The 18,346-nt window shown below is 61.3% G+C and overlaps 2 protein-coding genes across 2 annotated transcripts; one reads left to right on the forward strand and one right to left on the reverse strand.

Moving 5' to 3' along the window:
- The first annotated feature begins 1,564 nt into the window (after positions 1-1,564).
- HES3 (hes family bHLH transcription factor 3) lies at positions 1,565-2,924 on the forward strand. Its single transcript, XM_032760954.2, has 3 exons — positions 1,565-1,645; positions 1,747-1,828; positions 2,362-2,924. Exons 1-3 carry the CDS (start codon positions 1,565-1,567, stop codon positions 2,733-2,735), a joined length of 537 nt encoding a protein of 178 aa, XP_032616845.1. The 3' UTR covers positions 2,736-2,924.
- Positions 2,925-4,569: 1,645 nt separating this feature from the next.
- GPR153 (G protein-coupled receptor 153) lies at positions 4,570-18,300 on the reverse strand. The gene is made up of 6 exons (XM_032758738.2): positions 18,027-18,300; positions 11,790-12,254; positions 10,957-11,386; positions 8,558-8,750; positions 7,660-7,844; positions 4,570-7,223 (listed from the first exon to the last, which is right to left on the reverse strand). The coding sequence occupies exons 2-6, from the start codon at positions 12,143-12,145 to the stop codon at positions 6,558-6,560; spliced, it is 1,830 nt and encodes a 609-aa protein (XP_032614629.1). The 5' UTR covers positions 12,146-12,254; positions 18,027-18,300; the 3' UTR covers positions 4,570-6,557.
- Positions 18,301-18,346: the final 46 nt, after the last annotated feature.

The following is an 18,346-nucleotide window of genomic DNA, read 5'->3' on the forward strand; positions in this document are numbered from 1 at the left end:
TGGGGGGAGATGCCCCGGCTTGACAGAGCTGGAGGGCGCACCCCACCGTGAGTCCCTACACAGAAGCCGGTTTGTTCATTCCTCTGCCACAGGGCTCAGCTGCAGAACTTTTGCGATTTCCTTGTCACCCTCAGAAGCAATGGGGGCTGCACTGTTCAGAATATAATTTTACAAGCCCCAAAACTAAGGCCATGAGGGCCCATGGGAGGTGTCTAGGTTTGAACGCAGGGACTTCCTGGAGGTCAGCCTTCCTGTCCATCACAGCAACTACAGTTCAGCCTCCTGGAGTCCAACCAGGGGGATGGCCCCAGAGCCTTGCTGTAGGCCTAGCCCATCCTGGGGCAAGTGCTCCAGGCGCCTCCTCCACTGGGTCCGCCATAGTCTGAATCATGGATTGGGGTGCGGGCCCTGGACCTCTCCGAGTGTGGCCTGGAGCGCTTCCCAGAATGTCAGTGGTCTCCTGCCACCACCACCTGTGCATGGAGCTGACAGCAGGCTCATGGGAGTAGTGCTTCTCCGTGGGACAGGGTCTGCCACCAAAGCCACCCAGCCTGGAAGCCCAGGGCTGTGAGTAAGGGAGAGGCAGCCGGGTTCACCCCACCTGCCTCCTGTGGGAAGTCCGCGTTGGATCCTAGCAGTGTCAGAAAACACAGGACCCAGGCTGCACCCTCACCAGGACCCTTCCCAATCCCAAGGCCCCAGCAAGGATGAGGCTGGCTGTGGCCCCGCGGGTGGGCTGCACGCTTTAATGGGACACGTGTTGCTGCGTGGCCCCGGAGGGCTCGGCTTGTGCCCGGCTTTGAGCAGCCACAGGCAGAAAATTGCTGCATTGTCCCAACATTAGGGCAACTAATGTGGCGTTGCGGGTATGGCCAGAGCATGAAGTGCATAGAGAGGCGTCGCCTTGGCATCTTCATCAGTCCCGAGGGAGCCCAGAGCCCTGTCATAGTCAGTGAGGCAGCTTGTGGCCAGCTGGCCCATGTACCTCCCCAGTAGGTGACCCCTGGAATGCTTGCACTCCAGGGTATCAAGGACTTGGCAAGTGGGACTGGAGAACTTACAGGGATTGGGAGAGGATGGGCATGGAGGGGGTGGGCATGGCAAGGGTCCTCAGACTTGGGAAGTGGTGGGGGCCAGAGAGATAAGGAAAAGACAGAGAAAGGGGAAGGGGGGGTCCCTCAGGAGGCAGGGGGGGTCCTGCAGGTGAGAAGAAGCCTAGGCTATGGGAGGGGGCTGAGGGAAGGAGGTGGGGAGCTTCTCCGTGCATCCTCCTTTGGTCCCCTCCTCCTCGAGATTTCTAGAGTCCAGAGGGCCTCATTGACATGTAAACGAGGGTCCCTATAAAGGCGGCGCTGCCTCGCACTGGTACATGGACTGCAACATGGGCACGGAGCCTGCTGCCCGGGGCAGCCTCCCCGGCAACTTCCGAAAGGTCTGGGGTCTTGAGGGACGAGGGGCAGGCACCCTTCCCCGGGAGGGAGGTGGGGGTGGGGGGGGGCAGAGGGCAGGAGGGTGGTAGTCCTGCACTCTAAAGGCTGTTCATCTGCAGATTTCCAAGCCGCTGATGGAGAAAAAGCGCCGGGCACGCATCAATGTGTCACTGGAGCAGCTCAAGTCGCTGCTGGAGAAACACTACTCGCACCAGGTGAGACTCAGGTGGGGTGGGGGTGGGTGGGTGATACGATCCCAACCTCCCTCTCTCCACCTCGGGAGGCCGGCCTAATAGACCTTTCCATGGTCGGGTAGATCCGGAAACGCAAGTTGGAGAAGGCCGACATCCTGGAGTTGAGCGTGAAGTACATGAGAAGCCTTCAGAACTCCTTGCAAGGTACAGGGGAGGGCTGGAGGGAGGAGGGGGAGGCTTGTGGGATCAGAGCCAGGGATGCACAAGGCCAAATAAAGAGGGATGCCTCAAGGACCGCTTGACCCGGGCTTTTGAGACCAGCCTGGGCAACATAGCAAGACAGCAAATATAAAGAGGACAACTCGGAGGCAGGTGGGCAGCTAGTGAGGAGGGGGCCCCAGCTCGCTAGGGGGCGAGGGAGGAGCAGTAAAGCCCGGGCTGGCTGTGCGATTGCAATCTGGGTGGTAGGTCTGGACCCCGGGGAAGACATTCGGGTCGTCTGACCTCCGCCCTCCTCTTCCCTTCCTCAACACGCTTCTTCCCTCCTTTCCCCTCCACCCCCACTCCCCTCTCCTCCCTCCCTCCCCTCTTCATCTTCCCCCTTCCCCTCCCCTCCCTCCCCCTTCCCCTCCCCTCCCTCCCCCTTCCCCTCCCCTCCCTCCTCCCCCTTCCCCTCCCCTCCCTCCCCCTTCCCCTCCCCTCCCCTCCCTGTTTCTCGCGTCCGCTCTTACCCACAGGGCTCTGGCCTGTGCCCAGGGGAGCCGAGCACCCGTCGGGCTTCCGCAGCTGCCTGCCCGGCGTGAGCCAGCTCCTCCGGCGCGGAGATGAGGTCGGCGGCGGCCTGCGCTGCCCCCTGGTGCCCGAGCGCGCCGCCGGCAGCACCATGGACAGCGCCGGGCTGGGCCAGGAGGCGCCCGCGCTGTTCGGCCCTTGCACCCTCGCCGTCTGGGCTCCTGCTCCGGCCGCCGGCCGCCCGCGGTCCCCACCACCCCCGCTCCTCGTCCCCGGAAGTCTCCCGGGCTCGTCCGCCAGCGTCCCCCCGCCGCAGCCAGCGTTGAGTCGCTGCGCCGAGAGCCCCGGGCTGGGCCTGCGCGTGTGGCGGCCCTGGTGAAGCCCCGGGGATGGCCCGAACTGAAGGCGCTCCCTATTTGGTCTCGCGACACGGACTATTTTCAGCACGCCCACAGTGATTGCCAGGACCCCCCAGTCGTCCGTTCTGGTTTTGGGGCGGGGGTGGCTTGGAGCGGGCCGCGCACCGAGCAAGCGCAGGGAAATACCCCCAGCCCTGCCGGACTGGGTCTGCGCGTCTGGGTATAATCCACCCCCACTCCAGCTCCACCTACACACGCCGGACCGCTGGCTCTCCGCCCATCCTCCGGAGGGGCTGGGAGGGGGTGTCCTGGGCTGCGCCCCTTTCCCAGGGACCCCTGGCGGGCAACCCGCCCGCCCCCACCCCCGCCCGGTTGCCGCGCAGCCGTGGGAATGTCGCAGTTGGCAACAGCGCAGAGCTGACCCCTCGCAGCGAGGAGAATCGCTGCCCCGCCCCGGACCATTCAGCGGACCGCGGGCGCCTGGTTCCCACCGGCACAAAGCGCGCCTGGCCCCGCCCCGCCGGCGAGGGGCCCCCAGCCTCCCCCAACCCGGGATCCTCTTGGCTTCCAACGACCTCCTCCGCAAGCGGTGCTGCCCACCCGGCTGGCGCATTCCCCGAGGCCCACCCTTCTCAGAAGCCCCTCCCCTAAGATGCACCGCCCCACCGGGACGCCCCGCCCACGCGGTTCCTGGAAGGGACCCATTGCTTGGTGGCACCAGCTTGAGGGCTGCAAAAGTGAACCCGGTGCCTCTCGTGAGAGAGGGGAACGCCTTCCGCTCGACAAAGACCCTGGCCCACATTCCAAGCCCGGACCCCGTAGACCCCGCAGCTCCAGATCCCTAGGGCTGCCAGAGAATCCTAACCCTGGACGGCTCTCGGAGCGCGCTGCGCCACTTTATTGGTCCATAGTGAGGTCACTGCTGCGCACGGACTTCGGTGGTGGGAGGCTCTCAAGTCAGATTTTCTTCTCCTGGGCTTCTGGCCCAGGAGTCCGGGCCAGCGAGGGGCAGCTTGGGTTGCGGGGTCAGAGATCCTGGCACCTCCTCCCGACACCTTGTAATTCAGAATAAAGCCAGCGCGAATCTGTGAAGTCTGTATCAAGAGGACACCAGAGGTCTAATGTCTCCCACCTTTGCGATGCCTACTTAGGTGCATCTTTTGGAACCACAAATACCAACTTTCTATAGAAGCTCTTCTCTTTTTGGGCGGCCCTGACCTGCAGGGCACTAAACCCGTCCTGGTCCAAACGCGTGGAGAAGGACCCACGGCCCTTCAAAAACCCAGCTCCACTGTCGCACCTAGTGGGCTCGCTGGAGCTGGGGCGAGGGTGGGAGTCCCGGCTGTCGCCGTCCAGGGTAGCCTCTCGGGTCTGTGCTTCCCGCGGTGTGAGGTGGGGTAGAGGCCAGGACAAATCCCTCTTCGGTCCACCAGGTGGCGGTGTTGCACTGTAGACCCAAAGGTCCTTCCTCCAAATTCCAGGGGGAGCGCGGGGGGACAGGGGCTCAACAAGTCCCAAGCGGCTTAGGCCCAGCTCCTATTGCCCTGCCCTGTTCGCTCTCTTCAGTCAAGCTCACGGTGACTAGCAGCCCCAGGTGCCAACCCTGGGGCAGGGGTTGCCACCTGGGCTAATAGGGCCTTTCCTCCACTGCTTCACCCTGTTGCTACTCCAGGACCATCTCACTCCTCACTGGCTGGTGGGACTGGAGCATTTGTCTGAAGCAAGTCCAACCCCCCAAAAATGGCACACTATCAGAAGAACTCAGGTTCCAGAGGAAGACATTAAGGGCAGCTGGCCAGCCCTGCTGTGGGGTTGTAGAAGGGTTTTCCATGAAACCAGCCTTGGAACGCCAGGTGCAAATCATAAGGAAGTTTTTTATTGGGTCCTGTACAGAAGATAAATGCTCAGTTTTCAAAAAGCTACAAAGGGATCCCTGGCTCTGGGTGTGCTATGAAGACAACTCCCTCCCCAGTGAGCCCAGGGAACAGGCCTGGATGCTGGACAAAGTTTGGGAGAGAGCTCCAGGCCCAGGGTCCTCCACTTGGGGTCTCCCCCTTTATTTTTGTAAAAACCACAGGACTGGAGTGATTTAGGGGACTCTGTCCCCCTGCAAGTATTGCCGTTGGATATGAAACACACAGAGCAAAACCCCAAGGTGACAAATGAGTTAAAACCTAAGGTGACAAGTGGACAGACGTCCCCCAGATGGAGGAGACGATGGCTAGCTGGCGACCTCTGCCCCTACGTAACTTGTCAGTCCTTGAAGGCACAGCAGCATTGGCCAGAGATGGCCCCTCCCGCGGCCAGGGCTGGATTGCAGTTCCCTGCCTTGCTCACCTGTGGCCACAGCTCATACCCCCAGTTACCCCACAGCCAGGGACTAGAGGGGCCTCTGAAGCAGAGACAGGATTAGGCAGTCTCCCACCCCCACCCCAGCAGCTTCTTCTGGGAGTGGGACCCTATTTGAAGGATGAAGAGATGGGCTTGGCCACCTGAGGGCCAGAAGGAACTGGGCACAGGCAGGCTCTATGCTGACCTTGGAAATTACCCCAGGTCTTCATATTGTGGGGCCACTGTATAGGGGTAGGGGTCTGGAGGAGACAGCCTTCTCATCTGCCCTATTTCACCAGCTCAAGGTTATAGCTGTTCCTGGTTCTCCTTAGCCTGGGAAGACCCAGGGCCCATGGCAATGCCCAGGCCTGTAAGGGGTCTGCCCAGGAGGGAAGGCAAAGAAATACATTGTTCCCAGGGGTTGGATGCCTGCCCGGGACCCGGCCTTGAGCTGAGAACCTGGAAGCCCCTGCCAGGATCCCTTCCTGGCCAGGCCTGCACGGGTGGGGAGTGAGGCTGGGGATGACACAGGGACACGGAAGCCCAGGCTCTGCTGCCCTCGTGCTCTCCGCTTGCACCTGCCAGCGTCATGGTGGGAGCCACGGAGGGAGCTGATGTGGTGGGGACAGGCAACGATGGCAGAATAATGAGGGTGGGGACACTAATGGTGGTCAAGGTGGCTGAGGTGCCATTGGTGGTGGTGCAGAGTGTTGTGCTTGGCTGGGGTGGAGTGTGGGTTCCCAAGGGGGCAGGGGGCACTGAGAGTGGGAGGCCTCAGGCCTAGGGAGCCACACCAGGCCACAAGCTGAAAACGGACCTCCACAAAGGCCGCAGAGGGCTCTAGACTACCTCTCACACCTGGGCCACTCAGTGGCCAGGGCCTACAACCAAGAGACTTCAAACAGCCCTGAGAGTTAACGTGGTCACCTGCTCATCACAGATGGGGAAACTGAGGCAGGACAGGTCGGAAGCAGGGAGACCTGATCAGAGCTTGTTCGGGCTCTGAAGACCCCTGTGCTTAGAGACCCTCTGTACCCGCCCCCCAACGGGTGTGGCGGTTATGGTGCAGTGTGGGTGGAAAGCCCCTGGGGAGTCCAGTGGCTCCAGCTCAGCCTCTCCAAGGCGGGGCTTTGTCCGATCCCGCAGTGGCCCTGTCTCAGGTTCCCTGCTCCCGACGTCCTGTTGCCCAGGGCTGGCGATGGCGCAGCTGGACGTGTGCCCATGTCACTCACTACCCAAGCCCAAGCTTGGGATGTCACTCAGCTCCCCAGGCACGACCTCACTCGGCCCGGGACATGCGGTGCCCAGCGCGCAGTCGTCCGGGGCAGCTGTCGCCCTTGGGACAAGGCCAGCTGGGATGAGCCGGAAGACAAACGCTGAGGCCAACGCCCCCCTCACCTCTGGGAGGGGTGGCGCGTGTCTGCGCGCGGGGCGGAGGCGGGCGTCTTTGGTGCTGTGGCCCCGGAGAGCGGGCTGGCCTGCCTGGCGTCCGTGGGGAGGCGCCAGCGGTCCTAGGACGCGGAGCCCAGCGAGTCCGAGTGCAGCGTGGCGTAGCCCGAGGACTCGGAGGGGGAGCTCAGGAAGCTGCTTGTGCTGCCGCCGCCGCCCGCTGCGCGCAGCCCCCCGGGCTCGCCCCACGACGCGCTCAGGCCGGGGCGCAGAGAGCCGGCGTGCGGATGCGCAGCGGGGCGTGGCCCGGGGCTCCGCTGGGCGCTGCTTGGGCGCGTCGGGACCTCTCTGGGATCGGCGCCGTCGGGGGCGGCAGGCGCAACGGGGAAGGGCCCGGGCGGGCGGCGCAGGGCCTGTGGCTCGCACTCGAAGGCGGTCAGGGCGAAGGCGTCGGGCAGCAGCGAGGCCGAGGCGGAGCGGGGGCCGGGCCCGGGGCAGCGGCGCGGGCTGCCGGGGGGCGAGTCGCGGGCTCGCCGCGGGCCGCTGTCCAGGGCCGAGGGCCGCAGCGACAGCAGGCTCTCGGCCGAGCGGCGGCGCGCGCGGGACGGGGGTGCGTCCTCCGCGAAGGCCAGGAGGCTGGCGCGGCGCCGCTCGGGCCCGGCAGGCAGCACCAGGTGCGCCAGGGCGGCCAGGTCCTCGCCGGAGCCCCAGCGCGGCAGGAAGGCGGGCAGCGGGACGGCGGCCCACACGTCCGCATCGTCGTGGGAGAAGCGCCGCGTGGGCGGGACCTGTCAGGACGCGGCTGGCTTTTACCCCGAGCTGCCCTCCTGGAAAACGGGGACAAACCCTTCTCCACCCCGGGGAAGGGCCTTCCGTGGGTCAGGGACCAGGCTGCGCTCCGGGGCAGCCTGGCTGGGAGCTGTGAGGTTTGGTACAGTCTCTTCGAGCCGCAGGGCTGTGGCAGATAGCTGGGGTCGGTTGGGGAGGGCGCTCCTTGAGGATACTGAGCCGGCAGGAGATAACTTATGTGACAGGGACCATGGGGGTGGCGGTTGGGGCCCACCCAAACAAGCTGTGTGACCTTTGGACAGCCCGTCCTTGGATGGTGACAGCCACCCCTGCAGCCGCAGAAGGCGTGAGATGGGCTCCGAGTGGAGAGGCCTCGGGGAGGTCAGGACACTCTGCCACCCGCAGGTGCGGCCTCTCCCCCAGCCCTGTGCTCACCTGCAGGTACTGCATCTTGTCCTCCTGCAAGGGCCGCAGCGGGTAGAGCTGGGGCAGGCCCCCCTCCAGGGCGGAGATCTCATACTTGGCCATCCTATCTAGGGCCACAAAGTCACCTCCATAGCCATAGTCCAGGGAGCGCTCCAACACCAGGTCCGGGGAGATGCCACCTTCCAGGCTGGTCTCTGTAAGGTGGGGGGGGTGGGGGGGGGAGGGGGACAGAGCCTTAGGGCCATGGAAACTTGGGGGCATCCGGGAGGGAATCTCAGGGATCCCCCTGACCCAACAGACATAAACAAGGTAGGGGGCTGGTTAGCTAAAAAGGGAAGGGGAGGGGTTCTGGGTTCAAATCCCAAATATGCCACCCTTTAGCTGTGAGACTGGGCAGGGAGGTCACTCACTGAGACAATTTCCTTATCTAGGACATGGGGTGGGACCAGAGGTGATCTTGGGAGGACTAAATAACACACGCAAGGGGCTGGCAGTGCCTGGACAGAGCACCGGCTGGGTTGAGGGTAATGGCATTGCTGGTAATGGTATCCAGACAGGACCTGGGTCTGCAGGAGCCCCCAGGGCAGCTTGCTGGGGATCCCTGAGGTTGGGGCGTGAGCCCAGGAGCTCCCGTGGAGCACTTGCAGACATGTCTACCCTGCTGTCTGTTAACCAGAACATCCCATTACTTGGAACCTGGGGCAGCCAAGCCAGATAGGAGAGTGCCCTGTGGGAACCTGGCTTAGGTCCCTTGGACATTTAAGTACATTTGGGGTGACACAGGGGGTGTCTGGTGGTTGAGAATGAAGTCACCTTAGTGGGGTTGCCTGACAGCCGTTTTCCTGCCAATCCCAATGACCTCACCCAGACGCCACTCTCCCCGGGGCCACTTTCAGGCCATCCTCACCGTCATCTGACTCCTCGTCGTTGGCCATGAGGGCCATGCACTTCTCCCGGACAGCCTTGAGGTCGGCCCGGTAGCGGTCGCAGGCCCAGAGGAACACAGGCAGCAGCAGGGCCTGGGCCACGGAGCACCACAGCACGCAGAGTGCCATCCAGGGCGCTGAGGCGTCGGCCCTCAGGCTGCTGAAGCTCACCACCTGTGGGCACAGGGCTCGGCCTGGCACCTGCAGGACCCCCCACCATCACACAAGCTCCCCCTGAGTCTCGGTCTCCCCATGTGTACAGCAGGTCTGACAGGTGAGTACCTGCCAAGGAGAAGGGGCCCTTGGGGAGGAAAGAGCTCGAGCGTGGCAGTGGGAAGCCCCGCCCTCCGGGAGCTACCTGGCTACTGGGCAGCACCGGGTGGTCCTGCTCTGTCTCCCTCCTGGCTGCCCATGGAGAGAAGTGGGGCATGGATTACCACCTCTTCCCCGCTTTGTTTTGAGACAGAGTCTCACTCTGTCACCCAGGCTGGAGCACAGTGGCTCAATCATGGCTCACTGCAGCCTCGATCTCCTGGGCTTAAGAGATCCTCCTGCCTCGGCCTCCCAAAATGCTGGGATTACGAGTATGAATCACTGTGCCCGGCTGCCATCCCCTTTTTGAGATGAGGAAACTGAGGCTTAGAGAACCAGGTCTCAAGGCTGTTCAAGATTCTGCCACCCCCTTCCCGGCCAGTGGCCTCCTCAGCCCTACCCCTGCTTTTGGGTCCCTGCCCAGGGACCCTGCATTCCTCCTCTCCCAGGAGAGCCCTCATTGCTCTGTCCCAAAGAACGATACTTAAGTGATTGCCACAAAAGAGTGAAAGGGTGGATGACGTGGGTATGTTGATTCTGCCATTTGTGGGCCACATGACCCTCAGAAAGCTGCTAAACCTCTTTGGGGCTCAGTTTCTTCATCTGGAAAATGGGCTAAGAACAGGCCATGCTCTAGAGGGTGAAGATTCTGGACACTTTATAACAGCAGCATGGAGTGGCCCCACAAGCTGTACCCTCTTCCCTGTCCGTAAGAGAACCGGGGGTGGCTCTGACTCCCTCCCAGCCCCGCCCCTCCCCCCACTGTCCCCACTCTGCTCGCGAGGTGCCTTGTGGGTCTCTGCTGTTTCATGAAGCCCCTGCCCGCCATCTGCACAGGGACCGGGCTGCCAGCCCCCACTGTACACATGAGGACCCTTAGCTGGGGGGAACCAGGCCTGCTGGGGGTGGGGCAGTGGGGGCTTCCTCCTGAGCAAGGCCCCGACTCTGAAGCTGCCACCCCGAGTCACCATTCTGGAGCTCATGTCCTCATGTCCTGCAGTGACTCGGGGAAGGCAGTCTTGCCCGCTGCTTGGATGAAACCCCTCAGGCTGGTCTTTGCCCCAGTCCTCTCCCTGTCTCACTGCAGACCTTTGGGGGACAGGCGTAGAGTCCTGCAGCGGGGAGGGGTTGGCTACTGAGTCCAGACTTCATTCTTGGGCCAAGCTGGTCCCAGCTTCACCAAGAGGACCCCAGGCAGCCCCTCTGGACCTCAGACCCTTGTTGGCAAGGCCTTTCTCACAGCAGCCTCACCTTGGCCTTCCCCAGCCGTTAGTATCAAGTGCAACTCCCCAACAGACATTTGAGGCCCGCCCTGGCCTTGCTCTGTCTCCTGATCCTGCGCCCCTACCTACCTATGGCACCAAAGCTCCCTCTGTCCATCCTGGGACCTGGACCCACCAGGAAACCCATGGGCATGCTATCCCACCTCTGCATCAAACGGCCCTTGAGGCCAGATGCAGTGGTTCACGCTTGTAATCCTAGCAGTTTGGGAGGCTGAGACGGGCAGATCACCTGAGGTCAGGAGTTCGAGACCAGCCTGACTAACATGGTGAAAACCTGTCTCTACTAAAAATAAAAATAAAATAAAATAAAAAAAAAGTTAGCCAGGTGTGGTGGTGGGCACCTGTAATCCCAGCTACTTGGGAGGCTGAGGCAGGAGACTCGCTTGAACCCAAGAGGCAGAGGTTGCAGTGAGCTGAAATTGTGCCATTGCACATCCAGCCTGGGCAACAAGAGCAAAACTCTCTCTCAAAAATAAATAAATAAAATAAAACAAAAACAAAAAAAATGGGCCTTGGGCGAGGGGAGCAAACTCTTCTGCACTGCAGCAAGAAGGCCCTGGGCCCTACAGTTGCCGGATGTGGGCTCAAGTCCCACCAGGCTGCCCTGACTCTAGGCAGGTCTTTGCACCTCTCTGAACCTCGGTTTCCAAATCTGGAAAATGGGGACGATGATCAAGCCCATCTCAAAGGATTGGGTCTGAGGACTCAACCACCTGATGCCTGGAGTATGAGCAGCCCCAGGGCTGTCCCAGAGACAGGCCCGCCTACCCGACGCTGTCACCCACCAGCACAGGAAAGCCCATGAGGCAGTCGTAGATGAAGACTATGGTGGTCACGAGGCCCGTGATCTGCAGAGAGGTTTTGGCGGGCTCCGAGCCATCGATGGAGGAGCGCCGCTTGCCCCGCGCGTCCTCCACCACGATGGTGGGCACGGTGAAGGCGTGGCGGTCGGCCTGGCGCCCCACCTGCACGGCCAGCGTCTGGAAGAGGGCGATGGCGGTGCAGATCACGCCCATGGCCACGCTGCCGCCCACCAGCAGCAGGAAGCAGACGCCGAAGCCCAGGCCGATCTCAGCCACGATGAAGCGGCAGCCATGGGTGTAGAAGCGCTCGCTGGTGTCGTGCCAGCCAACAGCAGGCAGGGCCGACAGGATGAAGGACACCATCCAGATACCCATGACTGTGTGCACCGCCTGCTTCTTGGCATTGCTCAGCCTGGCATGGGGCAGGGTGGAACAGAGGGATCTGGCATCACCCACAGGGCCTCCCCAGGCCTCTGGGGACCTGTAGGGGATCCTCACCACCCAGGCACCCCACACCCCCCAGTACATCATAGTCAGGGCACAGCCAGTGTGGCGGCGCCTTGTTCCTTGCATAGGAGATACTGTGAACATTGTCACACGTCCCTCTTCCAAGCATTCTGTATTGGCTGCTTGTGTCTACCCATGCAAAGCTACGTGTGTGCCCCCAGCAGCTTACAGCAGCCCCTCCTGAGCCTGCCTGCCCTCCCAGCATGCCACAGGTGTGGCCACTCCTGTGTGCACATGGGCACACCAGATACGTCTTTGTTTTCACACCTGCTTAGAACCCCAAGAACCCCAGAGCTTCACGTGCTCACCGGTAGTTGACGGGCCAGCAGACCATCCACATGCGGTGGTAGGAGAGGGAGGTGACAGAGAAACAGGTGGCCAGGGTGAGGGTGTAGAAGGTGGACACGAAGACCTTGCAGAGACCCTCATTCCACTCGAAGTCGGGGCGCTGCCGCCGCAGCTGCACCACAGAGTAGGTGGCAATGGGCACGGCCACGTTTAGCATGTGGGTGGCTGCGAGCGTACACAGCAGGAACTCCAGGGGCTTCCACTTCTTCTGCTTGGCGCCAACACTGAGGATGCCCCAGGCGTTGGCCAGCAGGGAGAGGCCCCCACATGCCAGCCAGCCCACTGCACTGCCAGGCAGCCGCCGCTCATCACTCATGGTGCAGACCGGAGCTGGCAGGCGGCTGTGGCATCCTCCTTGGAGCCAGGTCGCAGGGAGCAGCAGCCCTCACTCCTGGCGGCTCAGGGATGCTGGAGACCACGAGCATCTGTGAGGGGTGGCAGTGGGCACTCAGTGACTTCTGCTCTGGCGACAGTGTTGTAGCCCTTGGGTACTTGGGATGGGAGATGGCGAGCGCTACGCTTTGAATGTCCCCTGCAAAACTCATGTTGAAATTTAGTTAAAACTTGTGTTGAGATTTAATTGCCATTCTAATAGTATTAAGAGGTAAGATTTTTTTTTTTTTTTTTTGAGACGGAGTCTCGCTCTGTTGCCCAGGCTGGAGTGCAGTGGCGCTATCTTGGCCCACTGCAAGCTCCGCTTCCCGGGTTCATGCCATTCTCCCGCCTCAGCCTCCTGAGTAGCTGGGACTACAGGCGCCTGCCACCACGCCCGGCTAATTTTTGTATCTTTCACCGGCTAATTTTTGTATCTAATTTTTGTATCTTTCACCATATTGGCCAGGCTGGTCTCTATCTCCTGACCTCGTAAGCCTTGGCCTCCCAAAGTGCTGGGATTACAAGGTAAGACTATTTTTTTAGAAATGGGGTCTTGGTCTATCACCCAGGCTGGAGTGCAGTGGTGAGATCATAGCTCACTGTGGCATGGAACTCCTGGGCTCAAGCGATCCTCCCCACTCAGCCTTCCAAGTAGCTGGGACTACAGGCAGGCACCACCATGCCTGGCTACGTTTTTGTTTTGTTTTTTTTTTTTTTTGAGATGGAATCTTGCTCTGTCACCCAGGCTGGAGTGCAATGGCATGATCTCGGCTCATACAACCTTCACCTCCTGGGTTCAAGCAATCCTCCAGCCTCAGCCTCCTGAGTAGCTAGGATTACAGGCATGCACCACCACGCCTGGCTAATTTTTGTATTTTTAGTAGAGATGGAGTTTCACCATGTTGGTCAGGCTGGTCTTGAACTCCTGACCTCGTGATCCACCCGCCTTGGTCTCCCAAAGTGCTGGGATTATAGGTGTGAGCCCCATGCCCTGCCCTGCCTGGCTAATTTTAATTTTTTTATACAGAAGGGGTCTCGCTGTGTTGCCCAGGTTGGTCTCAACCTCCTGGCCTCAAGCAGCCTTCCCTCCCAAAGTGTTGGGATTATAGGCGTGAGCCATAGTGCCTGGCCATGAAACATTTAAGAGGTGATTAGGCCATGGGTGGGTTTAATGTCTTTACAAAAGGGCTTCTGGGAGTGAGTTCTCTCTCAAGGAGCTTTCCCTCTTCTGCCACGTGAGCAACAGTGCTGTTCCCCTCCAGAGGACGCAGCGTTCAAGGCACCATCTTTGAAGCACAGACCAGGCCTTGCCAGATAGCAAACCTGCCAGCACCTTGATTTTGGATTTCTCAGCTTTTCTTTTTTGAAAAAAAAATTTATATATATGTGTATTTTTTAAATCTTTCTTTTCATTTTTCTTTTTTTTTTTTTTTTAGACAGAGTCTTGCTCTGTCGCCCAGGCTGGAATGCAGTGGCACCACCTCAGCTCCTGCAACCTCCACCTCCCGGGTTCAAGCCATTCTCATGCCTCAGCCCCCCGAGTGGCTGGGACTACATGCATATACCACCATGCTCGGCTATTTTTTTGTATTTTTAGTAGAAACAGTGTTTAACCATATTGGCCACGCTGGTCTCAAACTCCTGACCTCAAGTGACCCGCCCACTTCAGCCTCCCAAAGTGCTGGGATTACAGGCATGAGCCATCGTGCCCGGCCTTATTTTTGTATTTTAGAGACAGTCTCACTATGTTGCCTGGGCTGGTCTCGAACTCCTGAGCTCAAGTGATCCTCCCATCTAAACCTCCCGAGTAGCTGGGACTACAGGGCAAGTGCTCCCACACCCGGCGAGACATAAATCTGTTCTTCATGAGTTACTGCGTCTTAAGTACCGCGTTACAACAGCACGAATGCCCTAGGGCAGGGAAGGCCTATCTGGCCCTGGCTTATATCAGGCTGCACTCTCCTCTCCACTCCCTCTCCACTCCCCGGGAGGACCCTCCTGCCCATGTCCCTGACACCCAGGGGCTGTATACGGGGGTGCCCAATAAGTGCGTATTCCCTCATTTCCGTCCACTCCTGGTCAAAGCTCAATATCTGGGCTTCCTTCCAGTTTACCTGCATCCTCAGGGAACCAGCCAAGGTGGGCCCAGATGGGCACTCTTGCCCTGTGAGTGACCTGGCACCATCCCAGAACAAGTCCTCTCGCCATCAAATGTTCCAGAATCCTCCCACAGCCCATGCCACAGCCCCCCACAGTGGACATCTCTGACGCACTTGCCTTAATTTATTCCACTTCATCAGGCCACATGAGGCCATGTCCCGGAGGACCATGCCCCCTGAACCTCCATTTCCCTCTCCTGTTCCCCAAGGGACCTGTTGGGGAAGGGAGATGGTCACCACTTTCCTGACCACCCTGAGAGGGGGCAGGCAGTCTGCTACGTCAGCCCCCAGCTGGTCTTCCAGAGCCAGGACCCCGCGCTGAGGTTAAAGCCCCCACACAGCAGCGGTGTGGCTGGGGCAAGGTCCCTGCACCTTCTCCTCTAAGAGACTGCCATGCTTCTTCCACGGGGAGGCTGAGGTGGACAGGAGCCACATCTCTATAGCCCTGGGCCCAGGTCTGGTACACAGTGGGTGCTCTGGGGTAGTGGCCAGTCTCATGCTCTGGTTGGCTTGGGCAGCAAGGGCCTGGAGACAGCCAGTAGACCAGACCAGAGCTTGACTCTGAAGTCAGAGGAAGTGCCGATGGCCTTTCCATGTGAGTCAGGGACACAGGATGCTGGGCAGCAGGCATGTGGTGGGGAGCGGGGAAGCACCCATCCTGCCAGAGGGCTGCGCAGCGAGTCCCTCCCTCACCCTTCCCAGCCTGGCAGCCCTCTGGCTGCAGCCCAGGCAGGCACTGTGGGAGAAGCCCAGTGCCAAGTGAAGGCCTCCTTGTGCTCTGCTCACACTTAACTGGCCCTTCTCACCCAGGGCCCATTTAGCCTCATTTGCTCTCTTTCTCATGCTGTGGTCCTTATGGGCATCTACAGTACCAGACACGCCCCATGTGCCCCAGAGAGGAAGTATCTCCAGCTCAAGGTGGGGGGCCACTGCCGCCTTAGCCAAGGCCCCTGGCTCTCGGGCAGGGAAGGCAGCGATGTCCCAGCCACCAGCTGGCAGGCCTCCTGCTTGTCTTGTCCAGAGTTCTTTCTTTTTTTTTTTTGAGATGGAGTTTTACTCTTGTTACCCAGGGTGGATCTCGGCTCACTGCAACCTCTGCCTCCTGGGTTCAAACAATTCTCCTGTCTCAGCCTCCCAAGTAGCTGGGATTACAGGTGCCCGCCACCATGCCCTGCTAGTTTTTTGTATTTTTAGGAGAGATGAGGTTTCATCATGTTGGCCAGGCTGGTCTCGAACTCCTGACCTCAGGTGATCCACCCGCTTCGGCCTCCCAAAGTGCTGGGATTACAGGCATAAGCCACTGCACCCAGCCTCGTGCTGTCTCTTATGGGCCAAGACACTGAGCTTGGAGGTGCCGGGGAGCCTCAGACCTGTGGGCAGATACATATTCACTGGGACCAGGACCTGGGGCAGACTAGCCTCAGGAGTGAGGGGAGCACTGGGCCACCTCCGGCCTTTGGGGTGCCTGGCAGCCTTTTGGGGGTTCAGAGCAGACACAGTGTGAGTAAGTGCTGTGGGTGAGAGGGCTGCAGACACCAGTGGTCTTTACGCTATCAAATAGGAAACTGGACTCAGCATGCACCCAGCAGGTCAGCATCTATTTCTACCTGCCCAGGGCAGCCTCGGCTGTGAGACTGGGAGGCCTTCCCTCAGATGCCCAACAAACTCTGTCTAGCCCCGTGACCTTGGCCCTGCCCAGCCCACCCTGTCCACGTGTTGATTACTGGTGCAGGGTGGTAAGGAAGGAGCCACAGGCTGCAACCAGCCCAGCCCTTCACGGTGCCAGTTCTTCCTCTCGTCTAGCCTAATGGTGCCTTGCTGCTGAGAAAGGCTTTAGGTCTGAAGGCAGGGTGCAGTGGCTCATGCCTGTAATCCTAGCACTCTGGGAGGCCAAGGTGGGTGGATGGCTTGAGCCCAGGAGTTCGAGACCAGCCTGGGCAACATGGTGAAAACCCATCTGTACAAAAAATTTAAAAAATTGGCCAGGCGTAGTGGTGTGAGCCTATAGTCCCAGCTACTTGGAAGGCTGAGGTGTGAGGATCACCAGAGCCTGGGGAGGTCAAGGATAGTGAGCCGTGATTGTGCCACTGCACTCTGGCCTGAGCAACAGAGTGAGACCCTGTCTTAAAAAGAAAAAAAAAAAAAAAGGCTCTAGGTCTGTGGGCAGGGGCACGTGCATCCTCTTGCACACGGGCATGCTCCTCCAGTGAGTGCCCCCACAATTCATTCCCATTGTAAAGCTTGTTCAGCAGAAGCAGGGAGAGGTAAAGCCGTTTGCCCTGGCCAGCACTTGCCTGAGCCAGGATCCAAACTCCACTTGCCTGACACCAAAGTCCTGGCCTCTCAAACCCTAAGATGTTGGGGAAAAAGGCATTTTTTTTTGGTCCCTAGAGCTGAGGTCTTTCTGAGCCTCAGGTCTGCAGGGCAGGTCTCACTGTCCCCACACTGCAGATGGGAACACTTCAGGCAGAAGCTCACGGCAACACGGAGAGAATAGTGTCAGGGCTGGGTTTGGGGCCAGGCACTCCTGGGCGCTGTAGTCCTGGCATGGGAGAGGTATGTCCTGGGGGGCGGGGCGTGGACACCGGGTTCCAAGTGCAGAGTGACAAAGGACTGGTTGTGTGGGAACAAAGTGTCCCTCTGGCTCTGGGTCAGTGACCACAGACCCACGGATTGCACCCTTTCTGTTCATTCTTCATAGAATGGAGCGGCCACTAGGGCCAGACCCCAGGCTGGGCTCCCCACAGTGCCGACGGGACCCAGGATGGCACTGTCTCCTGCTGGGAAGTTTCTCCTGCAGGGCACTTAAAGCATCCCGCAGCATCTCAGGACCGGGCTTCCCACTTCCCCGCCTACTGCGGGGCCGACTGCAGGTGCGACTAGCCTGGCACCCACCCGGGCCATGAGGCCTCCCTCCGCAAGACAAGCGGGCAGGGCCCGGGCGTGACGTCACGGCTCCGGGCCAATGAGGCCGCGCGGCCCCGAGGCCCCATTGCGCAACAAAGAGAACCCAGAACTTGAAAGGATTCCCCGGGCTCTGGCTGCGCCCCGGCTTCCGCCCCCACGCCGGTCTCCGCCCGCGCTGCAGCCGATCTGTTCCACGGGGCCCGGCCTGGCCGTCGCCCAGGGAGGGACGCCCAGCGCGAGGCCTCGACATCTCCGGCACGCCCCCCCCCAAGCCCCCGCCCCTACAGTCCCAACCCCCTGGGGCTCCGATCCCCCCGCCGCCCCGCAATCCCCGCTCCGACTCGCGTGCTCTCGCCTGCTGGTCCCCAGTGGGTGCCCCGAGTCCTGCCCCACCCCGAGGGCGCGTCCGAGCGACAGGCTGGGAAACCTTGCGGGACTGCGGCCCCCGGACCCCTCCGGGTTGCGCTGAGCAGGGGCGGGCTCGAGATCCCCAGACCGCCCCGCCCCCGTCCCCTGAGAACCACGGGGGGCGGCGTTGCTAGGCCCCGATGCAGGGGGACGGAGGGAGGGGCTGGCCCCGGGGAAGTTACCCCGAAGGTCCCCAAGTTGGGGGGGTGCCAGCGCTAAGTGCCGCTCGTGGCCCCTCGGACGGACCCCGCGACCGATAGGGCGCGGAAAGCCCCCTCCCTTCCCGCCGAGTCCTCCCGCCGGTGTCCTCCCGCCCGTCCGCCCCCGGGCCAGGGCGGCGGCGCTCACCCTGCATTCGGGCGCCCGGGGCTCCTGCTCGCTGCTCCCGCCTCCGGCTCCGGCTGCGGTTCCCGCGCCCCCGGGCCGAGCGCGGGCCGCCGAGGGCCGCGGGGGTGGCTGGCGGCGGAGCGGCCCGCGGGCCGGGGCATGCTGGCGGCGGCCACCGGCGGCCGGCGCGCTCCGCTCGGTGGGCTCGGCCCCGCCGCCCCTCCCTCCCCTAGGCGCCGCTGCCGCTGCCGCGCTCCGCTCCGCTCCCGCCGCTCCGCTGCTGCGCCGGGCGGCCGGGGGCGGGGGGCGGAGCAGGGCGCATGTCTCCGCCGGGGCCTCCG

This window comes from Hylobates moloch, unplaced genomic scaffold, assembly GCF_009828535.3.
Source record: "Hylobates moloch isolate HMO894 unplaced genomic scaffold, HMol_V3 SCAFFOLD_9, whole genome shotgun sequence".
NCBI lineage: Eukaryota > Metazoa > Chordata > Mammalia > Primates > Hylobatidae > Hylobates > Hylobates moloch.

Excerpts from the sequence above, each read along its gene's own strand:
- GPR153 (XM_032758738.2), bottom strand. The coding sequence starts at position 12,145 with ATGAGTGATGAGCGGCGGCTGCCTGGCAGTGCAGTGGGCTGGCTGGCA. Across the intron at positions 8,751-10,956 it reads TCATGGGCTTTCCTGTGCTG|GTGGTGAGCTTCAGCAGCCT; the intron begins GTGGGTGACAGC and ends CTGTGCCCACAG. Across the intron at positions 7,224-7,659 it reads ACAAGATGCAGTACCTGCAG|GTCCCGCCCACGCGGCGCTT; the intron begins GTGAGCACAGGG and ends GCGTCCTGACAG.
- HES3 (XM_032760954.2), top strand. The coding sequence starts at position 1,565 with ATGGAGAAAAAGCGCCGGGCACGCATCAATGTGTCACTGGAGCAGCTC. Across the intron at positions 1,646-1,746 it reads AGAAACACTACTCGCACCAG|ATCCGGAAACGCAAGTTGGA; the intron begins GTGAGACTCAGG and ends ATGGTCGGGTAG. Across the intron at positions 1,829-2,361 it reads CCTTCAGAACTCCTTGCAAG|GGCTCTGGCCTGTGCCCAGG; the intron begins GTACAGGGGAGG and ends TCTTACCCACAG.